The sequence below is a fragment of the Rhodamnia argentea genome, chromosome 1 (genome assembly GCF_020921035.1).
Source record: "Rhodamnia argentea isolate NSW1041297 chromosome 1, ASM2092103v1, whole genome shotgun sequence".
In the NCBI taxonomy this organism is placed as follows: domain Eukaryota; kingdom Viridiplantae; phylum Streptophyta; class Magnoliopsida; order Myrtales; family Myrtaceae; genus Rhodamnia; species Rhodamnia argentea.
In genome coordinates this window covers 1,355,432-1,375,543 of record NC_063150.1, presented here as the reverse complement: position 1 = coordinate 1,375,543, position 20,112 = coordinate 1,355,432, and the positions used below count along the sequence as shown (strand labels likewise).

Here is a 20,112-nt window from a genome sequence, read left to right as displayed (position 1 = left end):
GGTAAGGAACACTATAAGCAAAATATAAGTTATGATTAGTGAATTGTAACAGGAAATGATGATCATTAAAGGTGGTGATTCACTATAACCTGTTCAATTAAGAATACGGTGAAACCCATGTAAGCCCCTATAACCGACCCTAGAACACGTGATAGAATAGGTTTCGATTTCGGATTTCAGGGTATGCAAGGTAAGTTTCAAATTTCGGGCGAAACCTATACGGAATCCGAAATGGACCTTGAAACTGCTCATCCCTATTGATCATTGATATCAACTAGCACAAAAAATGGCAAGTCTTGTTCTAGGTGCTTGAACTATCATTGGCCTATCTTATTCCAAAACCAAGTGGCACCTTGACTCCGATCTATCTTGTTTTAGGGTGCAAACGATAACCATTCCGTTGATCTATTTTTGCATTTTTTTGTTCCAAGAAACAAGTTTGGAACAAAAATCTGTTTGGAAAAATAATTTCATTTTTCGATTTTCGACACAAATTTTTAGCTTAGAAATATGTTTTGAATAGAAATGAGAATTCTTCCGTTCGCTCATTCCTTTTCTCGTATGCGGTTTTCCTCTCTCTCGCGTCCCTATTGCTAACTGTTGTCCGTAGTCCACTATCCGTCAATCGCTGGCCAAGACTCGTCGATAGCCAACCATAATAGAAATTTTATGCTGTTAAATTTTGTGTTGTGATCAAACGTATTTCTCGGCTCAGAAATTCATCCATAAAATAGAAATAGAAAAATCTATTTTTGATCAGAATTAATTTCTCAAAAAAAAAAAAAAATTCATTCCGATCCAATTTTCTAGCGAGCTACAACTTCTTCCGTGACTTTTGGCCTTGTTTAATGGACTCAAATTACCGTGGGACTTAATTTCTTCTGGGCTGTCACTTACTCTCCTGCAGGAGTCAATTGTAAATTTTTTCGTGTAATTTCAATTGATTAGGGTTAAGGTTTGCTCCTTGATCCTATCTTAGCCCAATTGTCAATTTGGGACAAGAACAAGGGGCCAGCGTTATTTCTTATGATTTCTCCGGCAAGTCAAGCCGATTGATTTAGAATAAATTAATATCACATCAGATTTTTTGACAAGTGGAATCACCGACAACTCACAGGAGAACGAATCTTAACTAATGTGACTCTTAAGTAATTGGTAAAAGAAAAAAGTTAATACTCAAGATAGCGCCATGCAAAAATTACGATACTTGTGTTATATTTTTTTTTTTATTTCTCTCTCAATGCACGTCGCATTACTCTATAAGATTTGATTTCCTGATGCAAACTGTCGGCTCTATTGTCCAGTGGACAATCAAGACTTGCAATCCCGATGTGCTCTTCGAGTTTTAAGCTCCATCCATATATAACTTTCTATCAAGTAAGGCACATGATTCTTCCACTAGCTATTGCACCAAAGATGACTTGATTTCTTAAGCTTAATACTCTAAAAAAATCTTAACTTTAGGTTTAGTCTCCATTCTACCTTAAATTTTTTTTTGTCTCGGCCTATAACTTTAGATTTAGTTTCAATTCTACCCTAAACTTTTTTATCTTCTAATAAAATACCACCAACTTTTGCTTGAGTCATAAATTTGCCCCAATTAACCTTTTGTCTAACATTTTTCTTGACAATCAAGAGATAAAAAAACTCCCAAGCAGAGCTGTTTGCCCGTCCCGAGCTGAGTATCTCAAGTACGAGCCCTCCAACCGTGAGGGGAGGAAGACTCCCCAGCACGAGAGATCAAAGATTGAGCTCACAATCCAAGATCCCCCAAACGAAATGAAACGAACACTCTCTTAATAGTAAAAGCAATTGAAGAAAGTCAACCATATGTGCTCTAGTTTTTAACCAAATTTCAAATCCAATAAGATGTCGTTTGGGCTAACATGGAAATTAACCTCTAAAAGATGTCTTCTTGAATATAAAATTTGGAAAAAAAAAAAAAAACTAGAACAATGGCATGGAAATGCCATATCACTAAGGGCCATTTTGGACGGAGAGTAAATGGAGGCAGATACGGGACTCAATTAAAGTTGGTAGTTTTTTATAAGACAAAAAAAATCATGGTAGAATTGGGAGTGGACCTAAAGCTAGTGATTTTTATAGGAAAAAAAAATTATGGTAGAATTGGGGATTTTTTCCGAGATCATCTTCATCAAAGCAAAGTTCAAGGTCCAGTCATGTCTTTATCTTCATCTTTAATGAACTAATAGGAATGTTGTCGTAGGCATCGAAAAATTCAATTGGGCAAATCTCCGATATAGGGAATTGCTAGCTGCGTATAGCTCGGGGAAATGTTCACTAGCAGTCACTGAACTTTGGTAAAAATTTCAGTCGGGTTACTGAATTTTGTTCTCTTTCATCCAAGTGACTAAACTTTCTCCCTTGTATTCAATTGATGCACTCAGAACCCGATCAATTTTCCTTTGAAATTGATGATGGGATAGACACACGGCGATGGCGTGGCCTGCGAAAAATTGCCACGTGTCCACCAAGTCGGCACTTTGCTGAAAAATTGGTAAAGTTTCGATCGAAATGCATTGATGGGGAAAAAAAAAGGGCAAGTCTAATGCATCGAGTAAAGGAAATGAAAGTCCGGTGTCCGATTTAGGAAAATAATTGAAGTTCAGTGACCACGAACGGAATTTATCCATCTTGCTTTTGTTTAACGGTCTCTTCGTTGATAAGTGAATGACCTTTGCTGGTGAGTGACGTTCCCTTTTCCTGGCGCAAGCATTCCATGGAGTGCATGTGCCTGTTTGTGGAGACCGAGAAGGACAGAAGAAGAAGGGTAAGGAAACAATTTAAACTAATGTTGAGTTTTTCTTCTTCTTTTTCCTTGAAAGAAAAGGCAAAAGTGCTTTGCAAAAGTGTGATTTTTCGTTAAACCATTTAAACTAATGTTGTTTCCCAATGCACTTTTCAATGATAATTTACCAAACGCTACTTACATTTTGGAAAACCGCTTTAAACTGAAGGCCTTTGCATTTTCCAAAAAAAATTCCCCAACAGCCGAACCAAACGCATCCAAGATCTGGCGAGGGTTCCAGACAAGGGCTTCCCATTCATCACTGGCCATCGCCACGGGCTTAGCAACTAGCCGATGGAAACAGACAAAGAAAAGAGGAAAAAATAAAATAAAAATAAAAAATTTTACAAAATTGCAAAAATTACAAACGTCAATATCGGTCGTGCTACGTAGGACCGCCGTCGTCCATGTTTTGGCCGAAAGGACTACATTGGTGAATAGTTAAAATTTTTAAGACTAAATGAGCTAAATTGAAAAAATTATGACAAAATTGACATCTACATAACAGATTTACGACTTTTTTGGTAATTTTCCCATTCATCTATAATACCTCATCTTGAGCATCAAATAAGCATTGACAACATAATGGCATGAGAGTATAATACAAGGCAACTACGAAAAGGCATAATGAAAGCTTATTAGGCCAGATTGTGTTCCCCGAAAAGTTGGCACATGTGAGCATTAAGTACCCAATTTCTAGGCAACAGTTGGTGTCTCTTTAGGAAAATAAAATCAAAATCTTCCTATCAAACGATGAAAAATACTTTTCAATTCATTTTCAAATTATAGCCAAACACGGTAAAATATTACCGGTTTACTAGGAAATGACTTCTTGAAAAATGTTTCAAAAATAACATATTTTTCGCAAAACAAACCAAACCTTGCATCATAAAATTGCCCATCGATACTGTGTCGCTGCTCTCACTGTGTTGGTTACCAAGCAGGCTAAGAATCATCGGGGGATTCCACAAGTAAATCTGCATTGCAGGACATACATGGAAGGTTCCTCAAAAGGACCAGAAACCTTTCCTTCTTTGCTTCAACGCCTCTGTTTTAATTCACTCGTCCAAGTCAAGGCTTGAATATCTCCCTCTGTCTCTCTCTCTATCTCACTCTCGTCGAGTTCTTTTGCGGAAAATCCAGGTCAAGATTATCGGATGGAGAAATCAGTGCGCAGGAGTTGCTACAAGCCGTGCAAGGTTATGTCCCTTGTCACCCTGTTGTGCTTCACGTTTCTCTGCTTGGACTACTTGACCTTCAATGGTGAGAGCCATGGCTTCTCCTTCATAATCAACTTCCAGGGGCATGTGACCCCCGCAAAGAGGAAGCCAAATGGAACGCAGAGCCCTGATGCTCTCCAACTCGCAGCAAACAACGATGATCACCTGACTAGTGCTAAGAGCGATAGCAGTGCAAGCACCTTGGGTTCGGATAAGCCTGATGAGCTCGAAAAGAGCCTGAACGGTTTGAATGAATCAGATGCAGAGTCTGCGTCAAGGGGTGATCAAAAACCTGCAGTGGATGTCACTGTCCAGGTCTTACGCAAAAGGGATCGAGATACAAAGCACCCGAATAAGGAGAGTGCAGACTCATGCTCGGGCCGGTACATCTACATTTACGACCTCCCGAGTAGATTCAATGAGGACATACTGAAGAATTGCAAGTCCCTCATCAAGTGGTTTGACATGTGCCCGGCAGTGGTCAATGAAGGTCTAGGACCACGGATCCATGATTCTCGCAGCGTCCTCTCTCATGGAAACTGGTTCGCAACAAATCAGTTCTTATTAGAGGTGATATTTCACAACAGGATGAGGCAGTACGAGTGCTTAACCACCGACTCTTCGCTGGCTTCTGCAGTTTTCGTCCCCTTTTATGCCGGGCTTGATGTGGGTCGCCACCTTTGGAATTTCAGCACGTCGGTTAGGGACTCTCTCGCGCGAGAGCTCGCTAATTGGCTGGCAGATAGACCGGAGTGGAAGAAAATGTGGGGGAGAGATCATTTCCTAATCGGAGGAAGGATATCTTGGGATTTCAGGAGACAAACCGACAATGGTTCTGACTGGGGAAACAACCTTATGTTTCAGCCTGAATCCAAGAACATGACAATGCTATCTATCGAGTCAAGTTCTTGGAACAATGACCTCGCCATACCATATCCCACATATTTTCATCCCTCGAGCGAGACTGAGGTCCTTGAATGGCAAAACAAAGTGAGAAAACACGAGAGGCCACACCTGTTTTCGTTTGCCGGGGCCCCACGACAGAGCCTGGAAGATTCTATCCGAAGTGAGCTGATTAACCAATGCCAAGAATCTAATGGGACGTGCGCATTGCTGAAATGTAGCTATGTTCAGAACAAGTGCAATGATCCGGTTGAAGTGATGAATGTCTTCAAGAGTTCAGTTTTCTGCTTGCAGCCATCGGGGGATTCCTACACTAGGAGGTCAACTTTTGACTCGATACTGGCGGGGTGTATTCCGGTTTTCTTCCACCCTGGATCGGCATACATGCAATACATTTGGCATTTACCAAAGAATTATTCCAAGTATTCGGTTTTCATACCCGAAGACGACGTGAAATGCGGACACATAAACATCAAACAAGTATTGAGTAGGATTTCCAGTGATGCGGTACTCAGTATGAGAGAGGAGGTTGTACAGCTGATTCCTAGGATTGTGTATGCAGATCCAAGGTCCAGAGATCATAAGTTCCAAGATGCCTTCGATACTTCTGTAAAAGGAGTTTTGGAAAGAATAGAGAGCATCAAGAGACGAGTTTCTGACGGCATGGATCCTAGTCGTGGTTTTTCAGATTGGAACAGTACAAAGTTCAACATGCCGGTGACAGCCTAGGAAAAACAACAGGATCTTTCGGATTCTGAAAAAGCAAGAAACATCATAGACGGGCAGAAGTTGAATTTGAGATTTTTTGTCAGTTTTAAGCTTGTGCAGAGGTTTTGTTCAAGAGTATATTCTCTCTTCGTCCAGGATTAAATTTCTTTGATCTTTAACAACCGCTTTGAAGATGAAATATTTGTAACATACAAGGGACTCTGCAAATCGAGAATGTACTCAATTCTGTTAAGCTTGAATCAGATGTTGATTAGTTCAGGCAAAGTTTTGTTTTCATCTCGAAATGTTTTTGTTTTGTTCATGTGTTGATTCAGCAGGGCAAAAAAAGACCACATGTTGTTAGTCACATCGATTAACCTTAATTCTCGATTCTCACAAGAGGAGAGGCTCATTTCACTCTAGTGCAGTCAACTGGACACTCAGTAAAATCATACAGTAGTACAGTTAACTGGACACTTGGTAAATCATAGTTTCCCTAAAAATGAATCTAGATTTGAAAATGATCGGTAAAGAATGTTATATTATGAGAATTACTATCTCAATGCACACAATTGTTACAGTCATACAGTAGAGCCTTAAATTACCACATCAGAAAATACAAACACTATCAATGTATATATAGTGACAGAAATAGACTGTTTCTAAGCAGCATTCCATGAAGAAAGGGGTGGAGTGTCGGAGTTCTCCCATGTAATCATGGTACTTTTGTACCTGCTGCCCTTGACATTGTCCACGGAAGCAATTGATTCGAGCTCAGCCATATCGTTCGGCGTGAGTTTCACGGAGACAGCTCCAATATTCTGGTCAAAATTCTCAATCTTGGTCGTCCCAGGTATTGGGCAGACGTCATTGCCCTGGTGGTGGACCCAGGCGAGTGCTAACTGTGAAGGGGTGCATCCTTTTCTCTTTGCAACTTCATGTAGTCTGTCAAATAACTTGGCATTATGAACCAAGTTCTCCGGCTCGAACCTGGGCAGGTACTGCATAAAACAAAGCCATTCTCAGCATGGCATTTAAAACAAATATGGTTATAAAGCTGTCGGGTCGACAATTGCTTTCTAGCCTCTCTGAATGCTACAAAAAACTGGTAAACCACAGCAAATATCAAAATTAGCAGATGATTTTCCAGCACTTTGACGTGAATGATAGTCACGGTGAGCTGATTGGTACACACAGACCTGTCGGAAATCATCCCTGGAGAGATTCTCGAATAATTTGGAACCTACAGAAAAGAATCCTCGTCCTAAAGGACTGTAGGAAATGATTCCAATGCCGAGCTCCCTAATAACCATTTAGAGGAAGATCAGAGTCAGAAGAAGACTGTCTACACTTCATAAAGAAACTAGTTGGTTCTCGTTATTTCTTACCGGCATGTGGGAATGACGTCTGCCTCCACGTCTCTCGACCACAGCAACCACTCCAGTTGTGCCGCTGTTATGGGATGAACAGCATGGGCTCTTCTGATTGTCGAAGCGGAAGCCTCGGATAAACCGATGTACTTGACTTTACCCTCCTCAACTAGCTTCTTTAGCTCACCAATCTTTGAAGATTCACATGACCCAACAACAACAGTAAGGACCTTAAGTGTCGGAGATCCAGAAATATGTGCACATTGTTAGCTTTATTTTGTATGTCTGAGTGTGTGTTCTCCAATTCTTAAACCATTTCATTTTTGACACAGACACTACCAGCCAGATTGATAGAAATCAATATATCTCAATGGAAGAACATTATACTAGGCATTAAATAAACTGAAATAGTAGGTCTAATTTATCAGATCAGCCAAAACTCATGGCATAGAGGATGACCCAGGAACTGATCCCAGTCCCACACAAGACAAATCTATCTAACTTTTCATCGCAACAGGAAAGTTATTCTCATTATATAGTTTCTATCATATTAAGCGTCACGAGATACACAGTGAAAACATCCCGGTGCTTCAACCTAGTTAAGCAATTTAAAGAATGGAACAAGGATATACTGTGACTTCAATGGGCACACGAGTATCTGCACGGTGTTGGTAGTAGAGGTCAATGCATTCAATGTCGAGCCGCTTCAAGCTGGCCTCGCATGATGCCCTCACGTATGCAGGGTCGCCTCAAACCTGCCTGTTCCCCTTCCCATCTGCGGAGCTAATCCCGAACTTGGTCGCCACTTGTACTCTCTCTCTGAGCCCTCCCTTCAGTGCCTGCTCGAGTTTCACACCGAATCAACATCAAAGTAAACTCAAAATTTGCCCCACAATCAGAAAGCCTAGTCGTCCCAAATAGAGTTTCGTGATCACAGCCTCAATAACTGGAACCCACTTGGGGAAACTTGCTTGATACTTCTAAATTTCACCAATTTGCCCCAAAAATATGGACATGAAAAGACATCGAGTTTTGGGAAATCCGTATACTAGGTGTGCTTCTGCATTTCAAAATTCGCACATTTCATAAGTTTTCCATACATGTTTTGAGTTCCTGACATTTAGCCTAAGACTAAAGCGTGAGAACAGATTAAACTTGGGACTTCAAGAGAGAGAGAGATTTGGAAGCAAGTACACTCGAAACCTTGTGCGATTCAGCTAGCTGACGCGAAAAGGCCAAACCTTTAAATGAAGGCGCGGTTCAAAACCTAAAAACACCGGACCTTTCCGATGAGGATTTCGTTGTTGTGGGGGCCGTAGATGTCGGAGGTGTCGAGGAAGGTGACGCCGGAAGCGACGGCGTGGCGGAGGAGGGCGATCATGTCGGACTCGGACTTGGGAGGCCCGTAGAAGGCGGACATGCCCATACAGCCCAGCCCCTGCGACCCCAATTGGATCCTCCCCACCGTCGACGCCATTGCCGTCGTCTTTGTTCTCGCTGTGCACGATGCAAGAAGAGGGCCAACTCGAGAAGAAACGGTCCAACTCACCTGCTCAACCGAGCCATCGACGAACAAAACTGTCGTGTCGATTACTGTGTATATTGTATGATTCTTCAACATAAGCACAAAACGACAGTCACGTTGGTATCAATAAATATTTTTTTTATCCCTTAAGAGTATCAATTCTAATGAGATCATCGAAATTTATTACCGTTGGCACTTCAAATTAATCATTTTATTGACTTTGACTAAAAGATTGTGCAATTCTTTTGCAAAATTTAAATACCGGGTGGGTCACTGAATTCCTCGTCGTTGGCACTAAATTAATCATTTTTCTTTGATTTGGCACCAAAGAGATCGTGTCAATTTTTTTGCAAAACTGATTATTTAAATGCCAACGTCGGTGAGGTTGTCGGAATTCCTCGTCGTTGGCACTAAAATAATCGTTTTTCTCCGATTTGACATTTAAATAATCCCCAAAAATATATTAGTATCAAAATGAGAGTCGTACATAAATATTGACACTTGATATGTCCTTATGCCCAACATAAATGACATTTATTTATTATTTCCATTAAATCGGATTATCGCTATTAGTATTACTATTTTGAATAATTTTGATTTGCCTAGATTCCATTCTTCCATTTCTCCAATATAATCAACAGAATAAACCATTTTTAAGAATTTTCTGTTAATGCTTTTAGTTATCCGTAACAACATAGATAAATAATTTAAAGAGTTCCTATTAAATAAGAATTCCAATTTTTTTTAAAAAAAAATTCATTATCTGCTTATTTTTACTCTAAAGTCGATCCACGCGAAAGGTATGTGGACCAGCTCTTTCATGTTTTTTTTTTCCCTAAGAAAACTATAAATAGCAATTTTGATAGTGATAGCAAGTCCATAAATCATCCATACATTTTTCCATTTGTTGTATATACTAAACGAAACTGCAGTTATCATATTATAATTATGGATTTTCTTGCCAACTTTCAGACATGGGTTTCAGCAAGTCAAACTTATCGACCGACGTTATATTTTATGTGAGCTTATGATCTTCAAAATATGCGAGAAATTATATAAATACGGATGATATTAAAAGGAAAAAAAAAAAAAGAAATAGAGCAAACGAAAATAGAGGATAAAGGAAAATTGAGAAGGAACAAAAAGGAAGAAAAAGATGGCTAAAAAACAGCTAACTCTCTGAGGTTCAGATTTTAGTACAGGACGACAAGTACTCTCTTATTACACATGCTTGTGACAGCCTCATAGGCTGGAAATTATTCAACAGTGAATGCTCGAAGCTCTGCATATCGAAGATGCGGCGGCGACAGAAGCGGACATGCTTTTCTAAGCGGCTTTCCATGAGGAAAGGGGCGGAGTTTCGGAGTTTTCCCATGTTGATATGTTGTCGCCGTACCTTCCGCCCTTGACATTGTCTGCAGTAGCAATCAATTCAAGCTCGGCCATCTCTTCCGGCATGAGCTTCACGGACAGGGCTCCAATGTTCTGGTTGAAATTCTCGATCTTGGTGGTGCCAGGAATCGGGCAGACGTCATCGCCCTGGTGGTGTACCCAGGCGAGGGCTAGCTGCGACGGGGTGCATCCCTTTCTCTGCGCAATTTCACTCACTCGATCGAACAACTTCGCATTGTGAGCCAAGTTATCTGGCTGGAACCTTGGTAGGTACTGCATAACACAGAAAACTGTCTCAGCGGAGAGCATTTGAGCAACCGTCATTTTCTTTTTTAAGACAAAATCCTATCGCAACGAGGGCAAACAATACTACAAGTGGTTGCATTGCATGCCATCAGATTGTCTCGTTACTTCATATGAAAAGCATTTGGAAGTTCACAAGCACCGTGTGGAGATTGTCTCGAAAGGATTCGAATTTCTAGGTCAGAATCATAAGCACTCCAAAAATGTGGTGCAAAGTGCTCTAGAAACTACCACGAAGGCTGACGGTATTGATGTAAGATGTGACAACAGAAACAAAATCTACAATCTAAGTTTCTTACAATCGCAAATTATGTTGTTCAGCAGAAACAGACCTGTCTGGAGTCATCCTTGGAGATGTTCTCCAACAACTTGGAGCCAACAGAAAAGAATCCTCGTCCTAACGGACTGTACGCAACTATTCCAATGCCAAGCTCCCTAGTCACAATGCCGTGGAAGAGCAGAGTTAGAAGAAAGCTGTTGTTCCTGCATACACAAGTTGACAGAGTGATTTATTACCTGCATGTGGGAACGATCTCCGCCTCCACATCTCTTGACCACAGCGACCACTCCAATTGCACCGCCGTGATGGGATGAACAGCATGTGCCCTTCGGATGGTTGATGCAGAGGCCTCCGATAAACCGATGTACTTGACTTTACCCTCTTCGACGAGTTTCTTGAGCTCTCCAATCTTTGAATATTCACACGCCATAACAACAAAAGTCAAAGACCTTACATTGTTAAGATCCAGAAAGGAAGATTTCGAATAATCTTCATGCTTGTTGACCATTAACTTGTGAAAGATCGCATAAGACAAAAACTCAGCCTCTAAACACTAAATTCCATGACATCTTTAACAACATTGTGCCGCATCCCGACCTCAACTATTACTTAACTCTCAGTTAACAATTTCTTACAGGTCAAAAGGCAAGGAAATGGTCAATTTCTGCCTCAAAATCCAACAAACTATTAACAACATGACAGATGCACAAGCAACACCAATCTAGTTGAGCAACTGATCATATGGCTCAGAGAAAGTCTCAAGAGAGGCAAAGGTTTAATGAGGATCCATACAGTGATTTCGATGGGGACCCGAGTGTCAATACGGTGTTGGTAGTAGAGGTCGATGCAATCGACATCGAGCCGCTTCAAGCTGGCCTCGCAAGCTGCCCTCACGTACTCTGGATTGCCCTGTGCCACCCACTTGCCGTCCGCAAAGCTGAGGCCAAACTTGGTCGCCAGTTCCACCTTCTGTCTCACCCCTCCCTTCAGTGCCTGCTCAAAATCGTCGACACCAAATCACCAAAAGAAAAACCCCAAGAAAAACAAGATGCAGGAGGATCCTAGAATTCTGCACGATCAAGCCCATACTATAACAAAACACCATAGCATATCTACGTCATGCGGAAGCTGAGACTGAGCTTAACACACTCAAGCGTGAAAATGGATCAGATTAGGGAGGCTAACAAAAACTGATGAACATAACTGTCAGGTAGTTGATCTAAAGACCCGCCAAAGTTTAAAATGGGATGTCTAAAAAGCAGACCTTTCCGAGGAGGACTTCGTTGGTGTGGGGGCCGTAGATGTCGGAGGTGTCGAGGAAGGTGACGCCGGAGCCAACGGCGTGGTGGATGAGCGCGGCCATGTCGGACTCGGACTTGGGAGCGCCGTAGAAGGCGGACATGCCCATGCAGCCCAGCCCCTGGGCGGAGACCTCAAGACCCTGAGACCCCAGCTTGACCCTCCTCACCGTCGACGCCATTGCCGTCTGTGTCGCTCGAAGTCGATGCAAAGAAGAGAATGGAGAAGAAACCAAATTTGAGAGCTCGCTCGCTAGCTTGGACCACTCCCTGCGCTGAGACGAGCTTTATAGGAGCGAAGAGCTACAAAAGACGCACGTGCTTACGTAAGGATCTCGTCACCCATTTCTCCGGCGGCTCCTCGAGAAACTGCCGACCTCTTAACTATGATTGAATGAAATAGTCGGAGTTAGGTAGGACCTTACCGTGGGAACAATAACCGGTGAACCAGAGATTTCGAAATTTTAGACTTTCGAGAATTAATGACATTACATTTAAAAAAAGAAAACTCCAATATAAATTCTTTCGAAAATGTTTATAAAACGGTGTACAATTTTATTTCCATTCACAAAATTACTAATGTAAATTAAAGGTACTCCTAAGTTGAGTAGTTGTCGACCATAGTTATGCACGACTCTGAAGTTACGCAAAGCGAAAAATTGAGTTAGCCATCAGCTGTTCGTTTTTTGCATCGTGACGTTGTTGACGACGATGGGTAGTTGACAGAAAAGAAAGGTGATCTCTATCGGTTACGTGGGAAAATATAAATGAGAGATGCCGAACATGGCATCTTTGGTTAAATTCGATGAAAGCATTGAGGACAGGCGCTATCGGGCCGGGGAGCATACCCGGATTACCGTCGGCAACAACAACCGCTTATGGATAAAATGGTTTGGTTACTTGAAAGTGGAGAAAACCTAGAAATAAGGGGCCATGTTTATGGATAGGATGATTCGGTCACTTGAAAGTGAAGAAAACCTAGAAAATAAGGGGCCATGAGTGAAGGTAAGGTAATCACTCGTGACAATTAACTTGTCGTAGGCCTGTAAAAGGTAGGAGCCACAACGTTGTAAGGGATTCGTAAATCATCAATAAAACAATTATTTCTTTACTTTGTTGTCATTCTTTTCATCACTTTTATTTTCTTGCATTTTATCCTTTCCGCAATTTTACATTGATATATCTTTCAATTGCCGCACTTTAGTTGTTGTTTTGGATACTTCATCATAGATGAAATTCCGCCGTCATATCTATCTATCATCTCACTTTATCGTCGATTAAATATGTTGTGCCTCGTCGTTGATTGAATTCCGGCGAAGCATATATGTTCTTTGTGATCCATTGAACCTCCAATCCGGAATTGCCACAGAGTCCGTCTCTTCTTATTAAAAATCGAAGAATCTTTGTTTAGTGAAAGGTATTTGGTCGAAGACCATTTTTGGTGGAACATCTTTTTGGTGTACCCGATGACACCACTTGAGGTTCGATATGAGGAAATTCAATGTCGAGAGCAAGGAATCATCCAAAGTCCGATACTGCCGTGAGTAACGATCCTCATGGTAGTGACAAGTCAGGGGACTCCGGATCTTCAACCGTTAATCGAACGGTAGAAGAAGGCTAATGTGAGGGGGCAGACTTTTCTCAATATCTCACTAAAGACCAATCGAGAGAAGTTGCACCAAATCTTCATATGTTGGCCACTATGAAAAGATATTTTTAGGAGTATCAGGATGACTTGACCAACCATATGGTGAATCACATTGAAGAAGTGATCTAACCTATTATCACTAATGCGGTGACCGAGCTCACGTCAAGTGTAGCATCCCGGATCGCTACCTTATTGCTAGCGTGCTCTTCTTTAATCTCTTATTATATATATTATAATCGGTGCATGTGGAAGAATATAAACATAAAGGTCAACCATACAAAACCTACAAGTGCATCAAAGAAAGTAGGCACGACACCTAAAGGGTATGGCCTCATAGGGTTTCACTATCTCACACCTATATCCGACAATCAATAAGATCATCCACAAACCATAAACATGTGGTTTTATTATATATATATCTCTCTATATATATCTATATATATCTCTATATATATATATATGTAGGGGGGAGCCAGTTTTTATACATTATCCATTTCAAAAGGAAACAACTCGAAGACTATACAACAATATTGACTCCTGATCCACCAACATCAATTCCGTCAATGGCTACCACTATCCACGACTGCTTCACCTCATTTGCTAGCTCATCTGAAAAAGGTTAATCCAACGAGGATGAGCTAAAGCTCCCCAAGTAAATCTCTAACACACGACAAATGAATCGTCAATCTCTAAGCTAGCAAGCAACACTCAAACCATAGTAGGGCAAGTAAAACTAACGAATCTATGATAACCTAGACCATTTAAGCCCTAAAAATCAACAAACGAAACACAAGAGTTGCCTTATCCTCCTTATAGGGGTCGTGGCCAAACTTCCATCTACACGGCTACCCTCTTTTCGTTGCCAAATCCAACAATCCGTCCATCGATTTCACTACTCTTACCCCGAAGGATATCAATCGTACACATAAAGGCAACATGTAACACAATCCGGTGCACCAACCGAACCCTTTCTTGCTCGACCACCACTAACCGAGCTCAATTTCAATGATCCACCCTTCAATTCTACTAACCCGAAACTCAAGGACTTCAATCAAACCAACAAAAGTGACATGCAAGTCGAAATCAACAAATCAAAAGTCGACACGTTAAAAATTCTACTCGCCTCGAAATCTAGCATGGAAACCTCCACGGAACCGCTGCAAGCTTAGGCTCATGCTTTCTTCACACGAGCACGAATGAGGGACAGATGAGAGAAAGTGACCACGAGCGGTGCCAGCACAAGAGGGAGAGAGCGAGAGATATGACGTTGGGAGGGGCACCATTGAGAGAGAGCTAGAGGAGAGGGAGAGGCCATCTTCCAAAAGTGAGAGGATAGAGAGAAGGAGACTTATTTATAGAGGGCAGATGGCTGTCACTTGTCAACGGCGGGCCGGCAGGTAGTGTTATCACACAGCTGCCCGCCTGAAAGAACCACTCGCTCTATAGTGTTGTCACACAAGATAAGCACAAGATGCCCTGCTTGAATATTTTTTGGATTTTCCAACTTTTAGTCTACAGAGAATAAGCAAAGGCAAGGAAAACATTTTTCACTCATGAAAAAACATATTAAAAAATGTAGAAGATATTTTTCTCTTTTTGAGAAAAGGAAAATATTTTCCTTGATCTTCCATTCCTTCGCTATTCCGCATTCATTTTCTTTTTAATTATTTTTTAAAAATTTATAATTTCTTTAAATATCTATTTTCTTTTCCTTGTTTTTACTTTGTTTCTTCTTTTGTTGGTCACCGGCAACAAACGAGGACGAGCCTTGCTGCGGCCGAGGTTTGAGCAAGGTCGAGCTCACGTCGGCCGAGCCTTGTTGTATCTAGCGAGGCCAAGCTCCCGCGAAGATTTTTTTTCTCCGTGGCGGGGGGGGTCGTTCCTTATTTTTTGGGGGGGTTGGTGGCCGTAAAGTAATGACTGGTTGAACTGGTAATCAAGTAGCAATGGCGGTTTGGTTTTAAAAAATTATAATTTCTTTAACTATTATTTTCTTTTCCTTTTTTTCTTTGTTTCTTCTTTGTTGGCCGAGGGCAAGCCTAAGCTCGAGGCCGAAGTGATCTTGCTAGATTCTCGCGAGGCTTGAAGGTTCCATATCGCCTGGGCCGGTCGCCGGCCGTATAAGTAACGACTGGTTGAATTGGTAATTTCAAGTTGCAATAGAGGTTAGGTTTCGGATTGGGGGCCACCTACTCTGCTTCTGTCTCTATCCCCTCCACCGCTTATTTCTCCACGTTACCTCTCTCTCTCTCTCTCTCTCTCTCTCTCTCTCTCTCTCGATTTGTTCTGTACCAATCTCGCTAGACATGGAGGTAACACAGTAATCATTCGTGATTATTCTTGAATCAAACGCAAAGGGAGAGGCCATCAGACAAAATATTACTCCCAACAATTTCATATTTAAGTGATAAACTGCGGGTTGAATTTGAAAAGTAAAAGGAATAACCAATGGTAATAGTCTTGAAACTGAAATCAAATTTATAGAAAAACTAATCTGCATATTTCAATAGCTTCAACATGTGGATGCATCTTGTTTCCTGAATATATACATTGCTCACTTTCCACTGGTTTCATGTTATTTTTAAAACCCTACAAAGAATTCCAAATATTGATTTAGATCCGGAGTCAATCCACTAAGTGTTGTGACTCACATCTATCATATTAGATTCATAACAAACACATGAAATTAGATTACCTTTCTTCTCAAGCCATAACTTAAAATTTGCACAATCTTTCCTTATATGCACCCTTTTTTTTTTTTTTTTTTTTTACAAAAGAAGGATTTGGATTCCTTCTTAATTTTAGATTGGGGAGATATTTTACCCTTTCCCTTCTGCTTGCCTTGCCCTTTATACTTCCCTTGCATTGCTAAATGAACAGTTTCTCTCGATTTCATGACCGGCCTTTCTTCCTCTTGAATGCACATGTTCATGAGCTCATTAATTGACCATTTATTCTTATGTGTGTTATAAGAGGTATTGAAAGGTGAATACTCTTGTGGAAGAGTGTTCAAAATGCAATACATAAGAAAATATTTAGATATCTCAACCTCATAGTTCATTGGCTGAGCCACGATGTCCCTCATTTTCATGATGTGCTCAAGCACACCTCTAACACTAGTGAGCTTCAACGATGAAAATTTTATAATTAGTGTCATGCATGCGCCTTTTCTTTAGTCTCAAACTACGCAGCAATAACCTCTAGCAATGCTTTGGCATTGTCATATTGAGTGATTGAACCATGAATACTAGCAAAAAGTCTGGCTCTTATGAACATTACACTAAGGTGTTTGGACCGCTCACATTGTTAATAGAGAGGAACTTCAGTTGGAGTGCTAGCATCGATAGGAATAGGTGGTTCTTCTTTCCGAATAGCATAATCAATGTCCATGCGCCTCAATTGAAGAATAATTAATTCCTTCCAAATTTTATAGTTGTCACCGTTTAATTCAGGAATATTGAAATAAAAAATATTCACAAGTGGTGAAACTACATATTAACAAATCTTGTGGGAAAAAATTATTAGTTTGATATGATTAACTACAATCAATGTCCTTTACTATATGTGATCCAAGGCTCTTGATATACAGAATTTAAGATAATTAGATATGATGTGGCAAATATCTAATGAAACAAAGATTATATATGGATCATTAGACATTTAATTGCATACATAAAATATTCACAAACTGTACGCGAGGGCAAAACGGGGAATTCATGCGGCCAAGGACAAAACAGGAAGCTCATACGGCCAAGGGTAAAAAAGGAATTTTATACGAACAAGGGCAAACTAGGAAATTGGTCGCTCGGGCACGCTTGACCCCCACATGGGCAAGTAGATCACATGCGCTTGTAGACGCCGCGCGTGCAGCGTGGATTCCACATGCCCGTAACCACAGTATTACCACACACCTTCTTGTTTGCAACGATCCGCCCTTTTCTGTCTTTGCCGTGCCTTCCACCGCCTAGGTCTCCTTCGACAGCCCACTTTAGACCAAATTAAGTCATGGATTTTGGAGATCACGCCAACACGACCGCATAGGTCCAAGGATCAACAAAAACGACCAAGAAATTGGCCTTAATCAAGCAAAATTCTATCGAACGCTAACCCTAATCAAGATAACTTTCACCACTCAATTAGCCTCCGGCAATCATCTTAATGCCGAACTAACTTAGGGCTTTTCTTATCCATGCTGGTCGATCGTACTAGTCCAAAGCTGGGTAGTGGGTCACTTGAATTTTGGCCAGAATAGAAAATTTCTCTCTCGGCTAGAAATTGCCCAATTTACAATTCCGACAATTTCTCTCTTGGCCAGAAATTGCCCAATTACAATTCATTGAAAACCCCCTAAAAAATCATCAAGGCAGAGATATCAACATGCTATGATACCAAATGTTAGAAATCTAAAGAGACCGAAGGTTCTGATTATCCATGGATAAACAACACTCATGGCATAATCAGAATCGAATGTGAAAAGGAAAAGAATTATCTACTTACCTCCGGTCATTGATGAAGTTGATTGACAATTGGATTCGTACATACTCGACCGATTGATGAATGAGTACTTTTAACCAATTACCCTCCGAATATCGATGGTGTGTTTTCTCGGAATGCGGGGTTTTGGCTTAGACCTATTTATACTCTCATTTGCATCCCTTCATATAACTTCTTCCATCAAGCCAGTCATCGTGACTGTTGGGCAGGTATCACGTAACTCGTGATACCTCAATTCAATGTGGGTTAATGGACAATTACCACGCAAGTTAATGTGGACAATAAAACGTCAACAAAATTATCCCTTGTCCACTCTTTTCAGTATTTGACGTACCACTTGAACGTGGGATCATATTGCCGGTACGACAACATGACAAGCTTCTTTAAACAATCTTTTTTAGTGGTTCGTGATGAGGGCGAAGATTGGGGTCTCGATCTTTTATCAGATGAGCTTGCCGCAATAGGATATTTTGGACTTTTCAAGCTAGTGCATCTCGACTGTGGAAAAGTTCTAGGCCTTCGAGACTGAGCCTGCTTGGACTCGTCCTAGGGATGTGGGATTGCTGGAACTAGCATCTTCTTTTATCAGACGAAGAACATATGAGATCCACAACCTCTGAACCAGGAGCAACAGGAAGAAACAAGAGGCAAACTGTTAGTTCCACATCATCAGGAGTGTCTTTCACACTTGATGAACCTGGTTAACTACCAAGCCCTTAACACGAGAAGTTGGCCACAATGATATGCGCACTAAGTTTGTCAGCAGAGTCACAAGAAGTGTCCAAGATTGGTGGACGTCTCTTTCCGAACAGGCTTGGTCATGCAAAAATTCAACCAAGTAGTCCGAATTCTACAGCAGTTATTCATTGGTAATCTGGAGGACCTCAAGGAGCTCAAGAGGACAGAGTTCTTTGAAAGGAAGTGCTGTTCTTACAAAAGAATTACGTGCCCTTGCTATAGATAATTTTAAGTGGGCTTATCAAGATCCTTTCTTTTGTAAGAAATCCGTGGCAGTAAATCGCGTTCGGAGGCGCTGGAAAGTAGAAAATTGTCCTGAGATCGACGAAAACAATCCACAACGAACGATCTTCGAGACTCGAGGAAGACCAATCCCCAATCGTCAGAGGAAACTCCAACGATGATACCCGAGGATGATCGTCGTTAGAGAGAATTTCTGGGAATCGAGAAGACCTGAGAGAGACCAGATTTTTCTCCTTGAATTCCCACGTGGCCTGTCTTTTTCTTATAAAAATCCACGTAGACAATAATATCTTATTAGAAAAGCACTTAGGACTCTTGGTCGGACTTTGTGACCGGATGCACTCAAGTGATCGCCTTCTATCCGATTTGGCACTGAAGTGATTTGGCGAAAATTTTTAGCACTAAAGTGAGTACTGTACCAAACTTATGGCACTTTTGTGTGCTTATGCCTAATTTAATTCATTATCGTTGTGTTTGTGGAGAAGACAACATGGAATTATTTGCCAATCTCACATAGTAAACCTATATATCAATGTACCATTCCTCTAGAAAGTATAAAATACACATGGCAAAGGTAGAACATCGGACAATATTAAATGAAATCCTAAGAGTGAAAAATAGAAAAAATAATTAAGGAAAATGGCCACCAAAAATCTCAAACTATGTCTACTGTAACACATTTTCCTGAACCATTTTTTTTTTTTTTAGATATCACAAACTCCAAGCTATGCCCCATAATACATTTAACCTAAAAAGTTTCTTCTGACATAAAAAAACGTAAGCTTTTACTTATCCGACACATTTACCATCCGTTAAGGTTACTTTGGATGATTTTTTTTATAACCAAAACGATGTTCTTTTTATTTCATTTAAGTCATGCGGGCGCTATGTCAACACCATTTTCCTTAGATCGTTGTCGACCATGTAGGCATATTTTTAACAATGCTCATTGACATAACCTAAAAGGAGGATAAGATGTCATATAGGTACAAGTTTGAGAATTTGATGTTACAAAACAAATGTTACGAAAAATAAAAAGCAAAAGGACACCTTAAGTGACAATATTTGTGTATGGCGCTCACTTTGATACCAAAAATTTTCACCGGGCTCACTTAAGTGCAAAATCGAGAGAAAAACGATTACTTAAGTGCCAACGGTGAGAGATTCCGATGAAAATAAAT

The 20,112-nt window shown here is 40.7% G+C and overlaps 2 protein-coding genes and 1 pseudogene across 3 annotated transcripts in view; 1 reads left to right on the top strand and 2 right to left on the bottom strand.

Moving 5' to 3' along the window:
* The first annotated feature begins 3,966 nt into the window (after positions 1-3,966).
* LOC115745234 (probable xyloglucan galactosyltransferase GT12) lies at positions 3,967-5,802 on the top strand. The gene is given in 1 exon segment (XM_030680679.2): positions 3,967-5,802. A coding segment is annotated over 1 exon segment (1,836 nt).
* A 450-nt stretch (positions 5,803-6,252) lies between these two features.
* Positions 6,253-20,112, bottom strand: part of LOC115745204 — a 31,921-nt pseudogene continuing 18,061 nt past the window's right edge.
* Positions 9,814-20,112, bottom strand: part of LOC115745207 (probable aldo-keto reductase 4) — a 28,804-nt gene continuing 18,505 nt past the window's right edge. Inside the window, exons 4-8 of one of the 2 annotated variants that reach the window (XM_030680642.2) lie at positions 11,775-12,061; positions 11,303-11,503; positions 10,747-10,919; positions 10,563-10,665; positions 9,814-10,200 (exon numbers count right to left, since the gene is read on the bottom strand). In XM_030680642.2, the coding sequence (XP_030536502.2) occupies positions 9,862-10,200; positions 10,563-10,665; positions 10,747-10,919; positions 11,303-11,503; positions 11,775-11,990 (1,032 nt within the window). In that variant the 5' untranslated portion in view covers positions 11,991-12,061 and the 3' untranslated portion in view covers positions 9,814-9,861. Of the gene's footprint in view, positions 10,201-10,562; positions 10,666-10,746; positions 10,920-11,218; positions 11,504-11,774; positions 12,124-20,112 lie in introns of those variants that run through there. The other variant, XM_048283477.1, reaches the window with a different exon arrangement.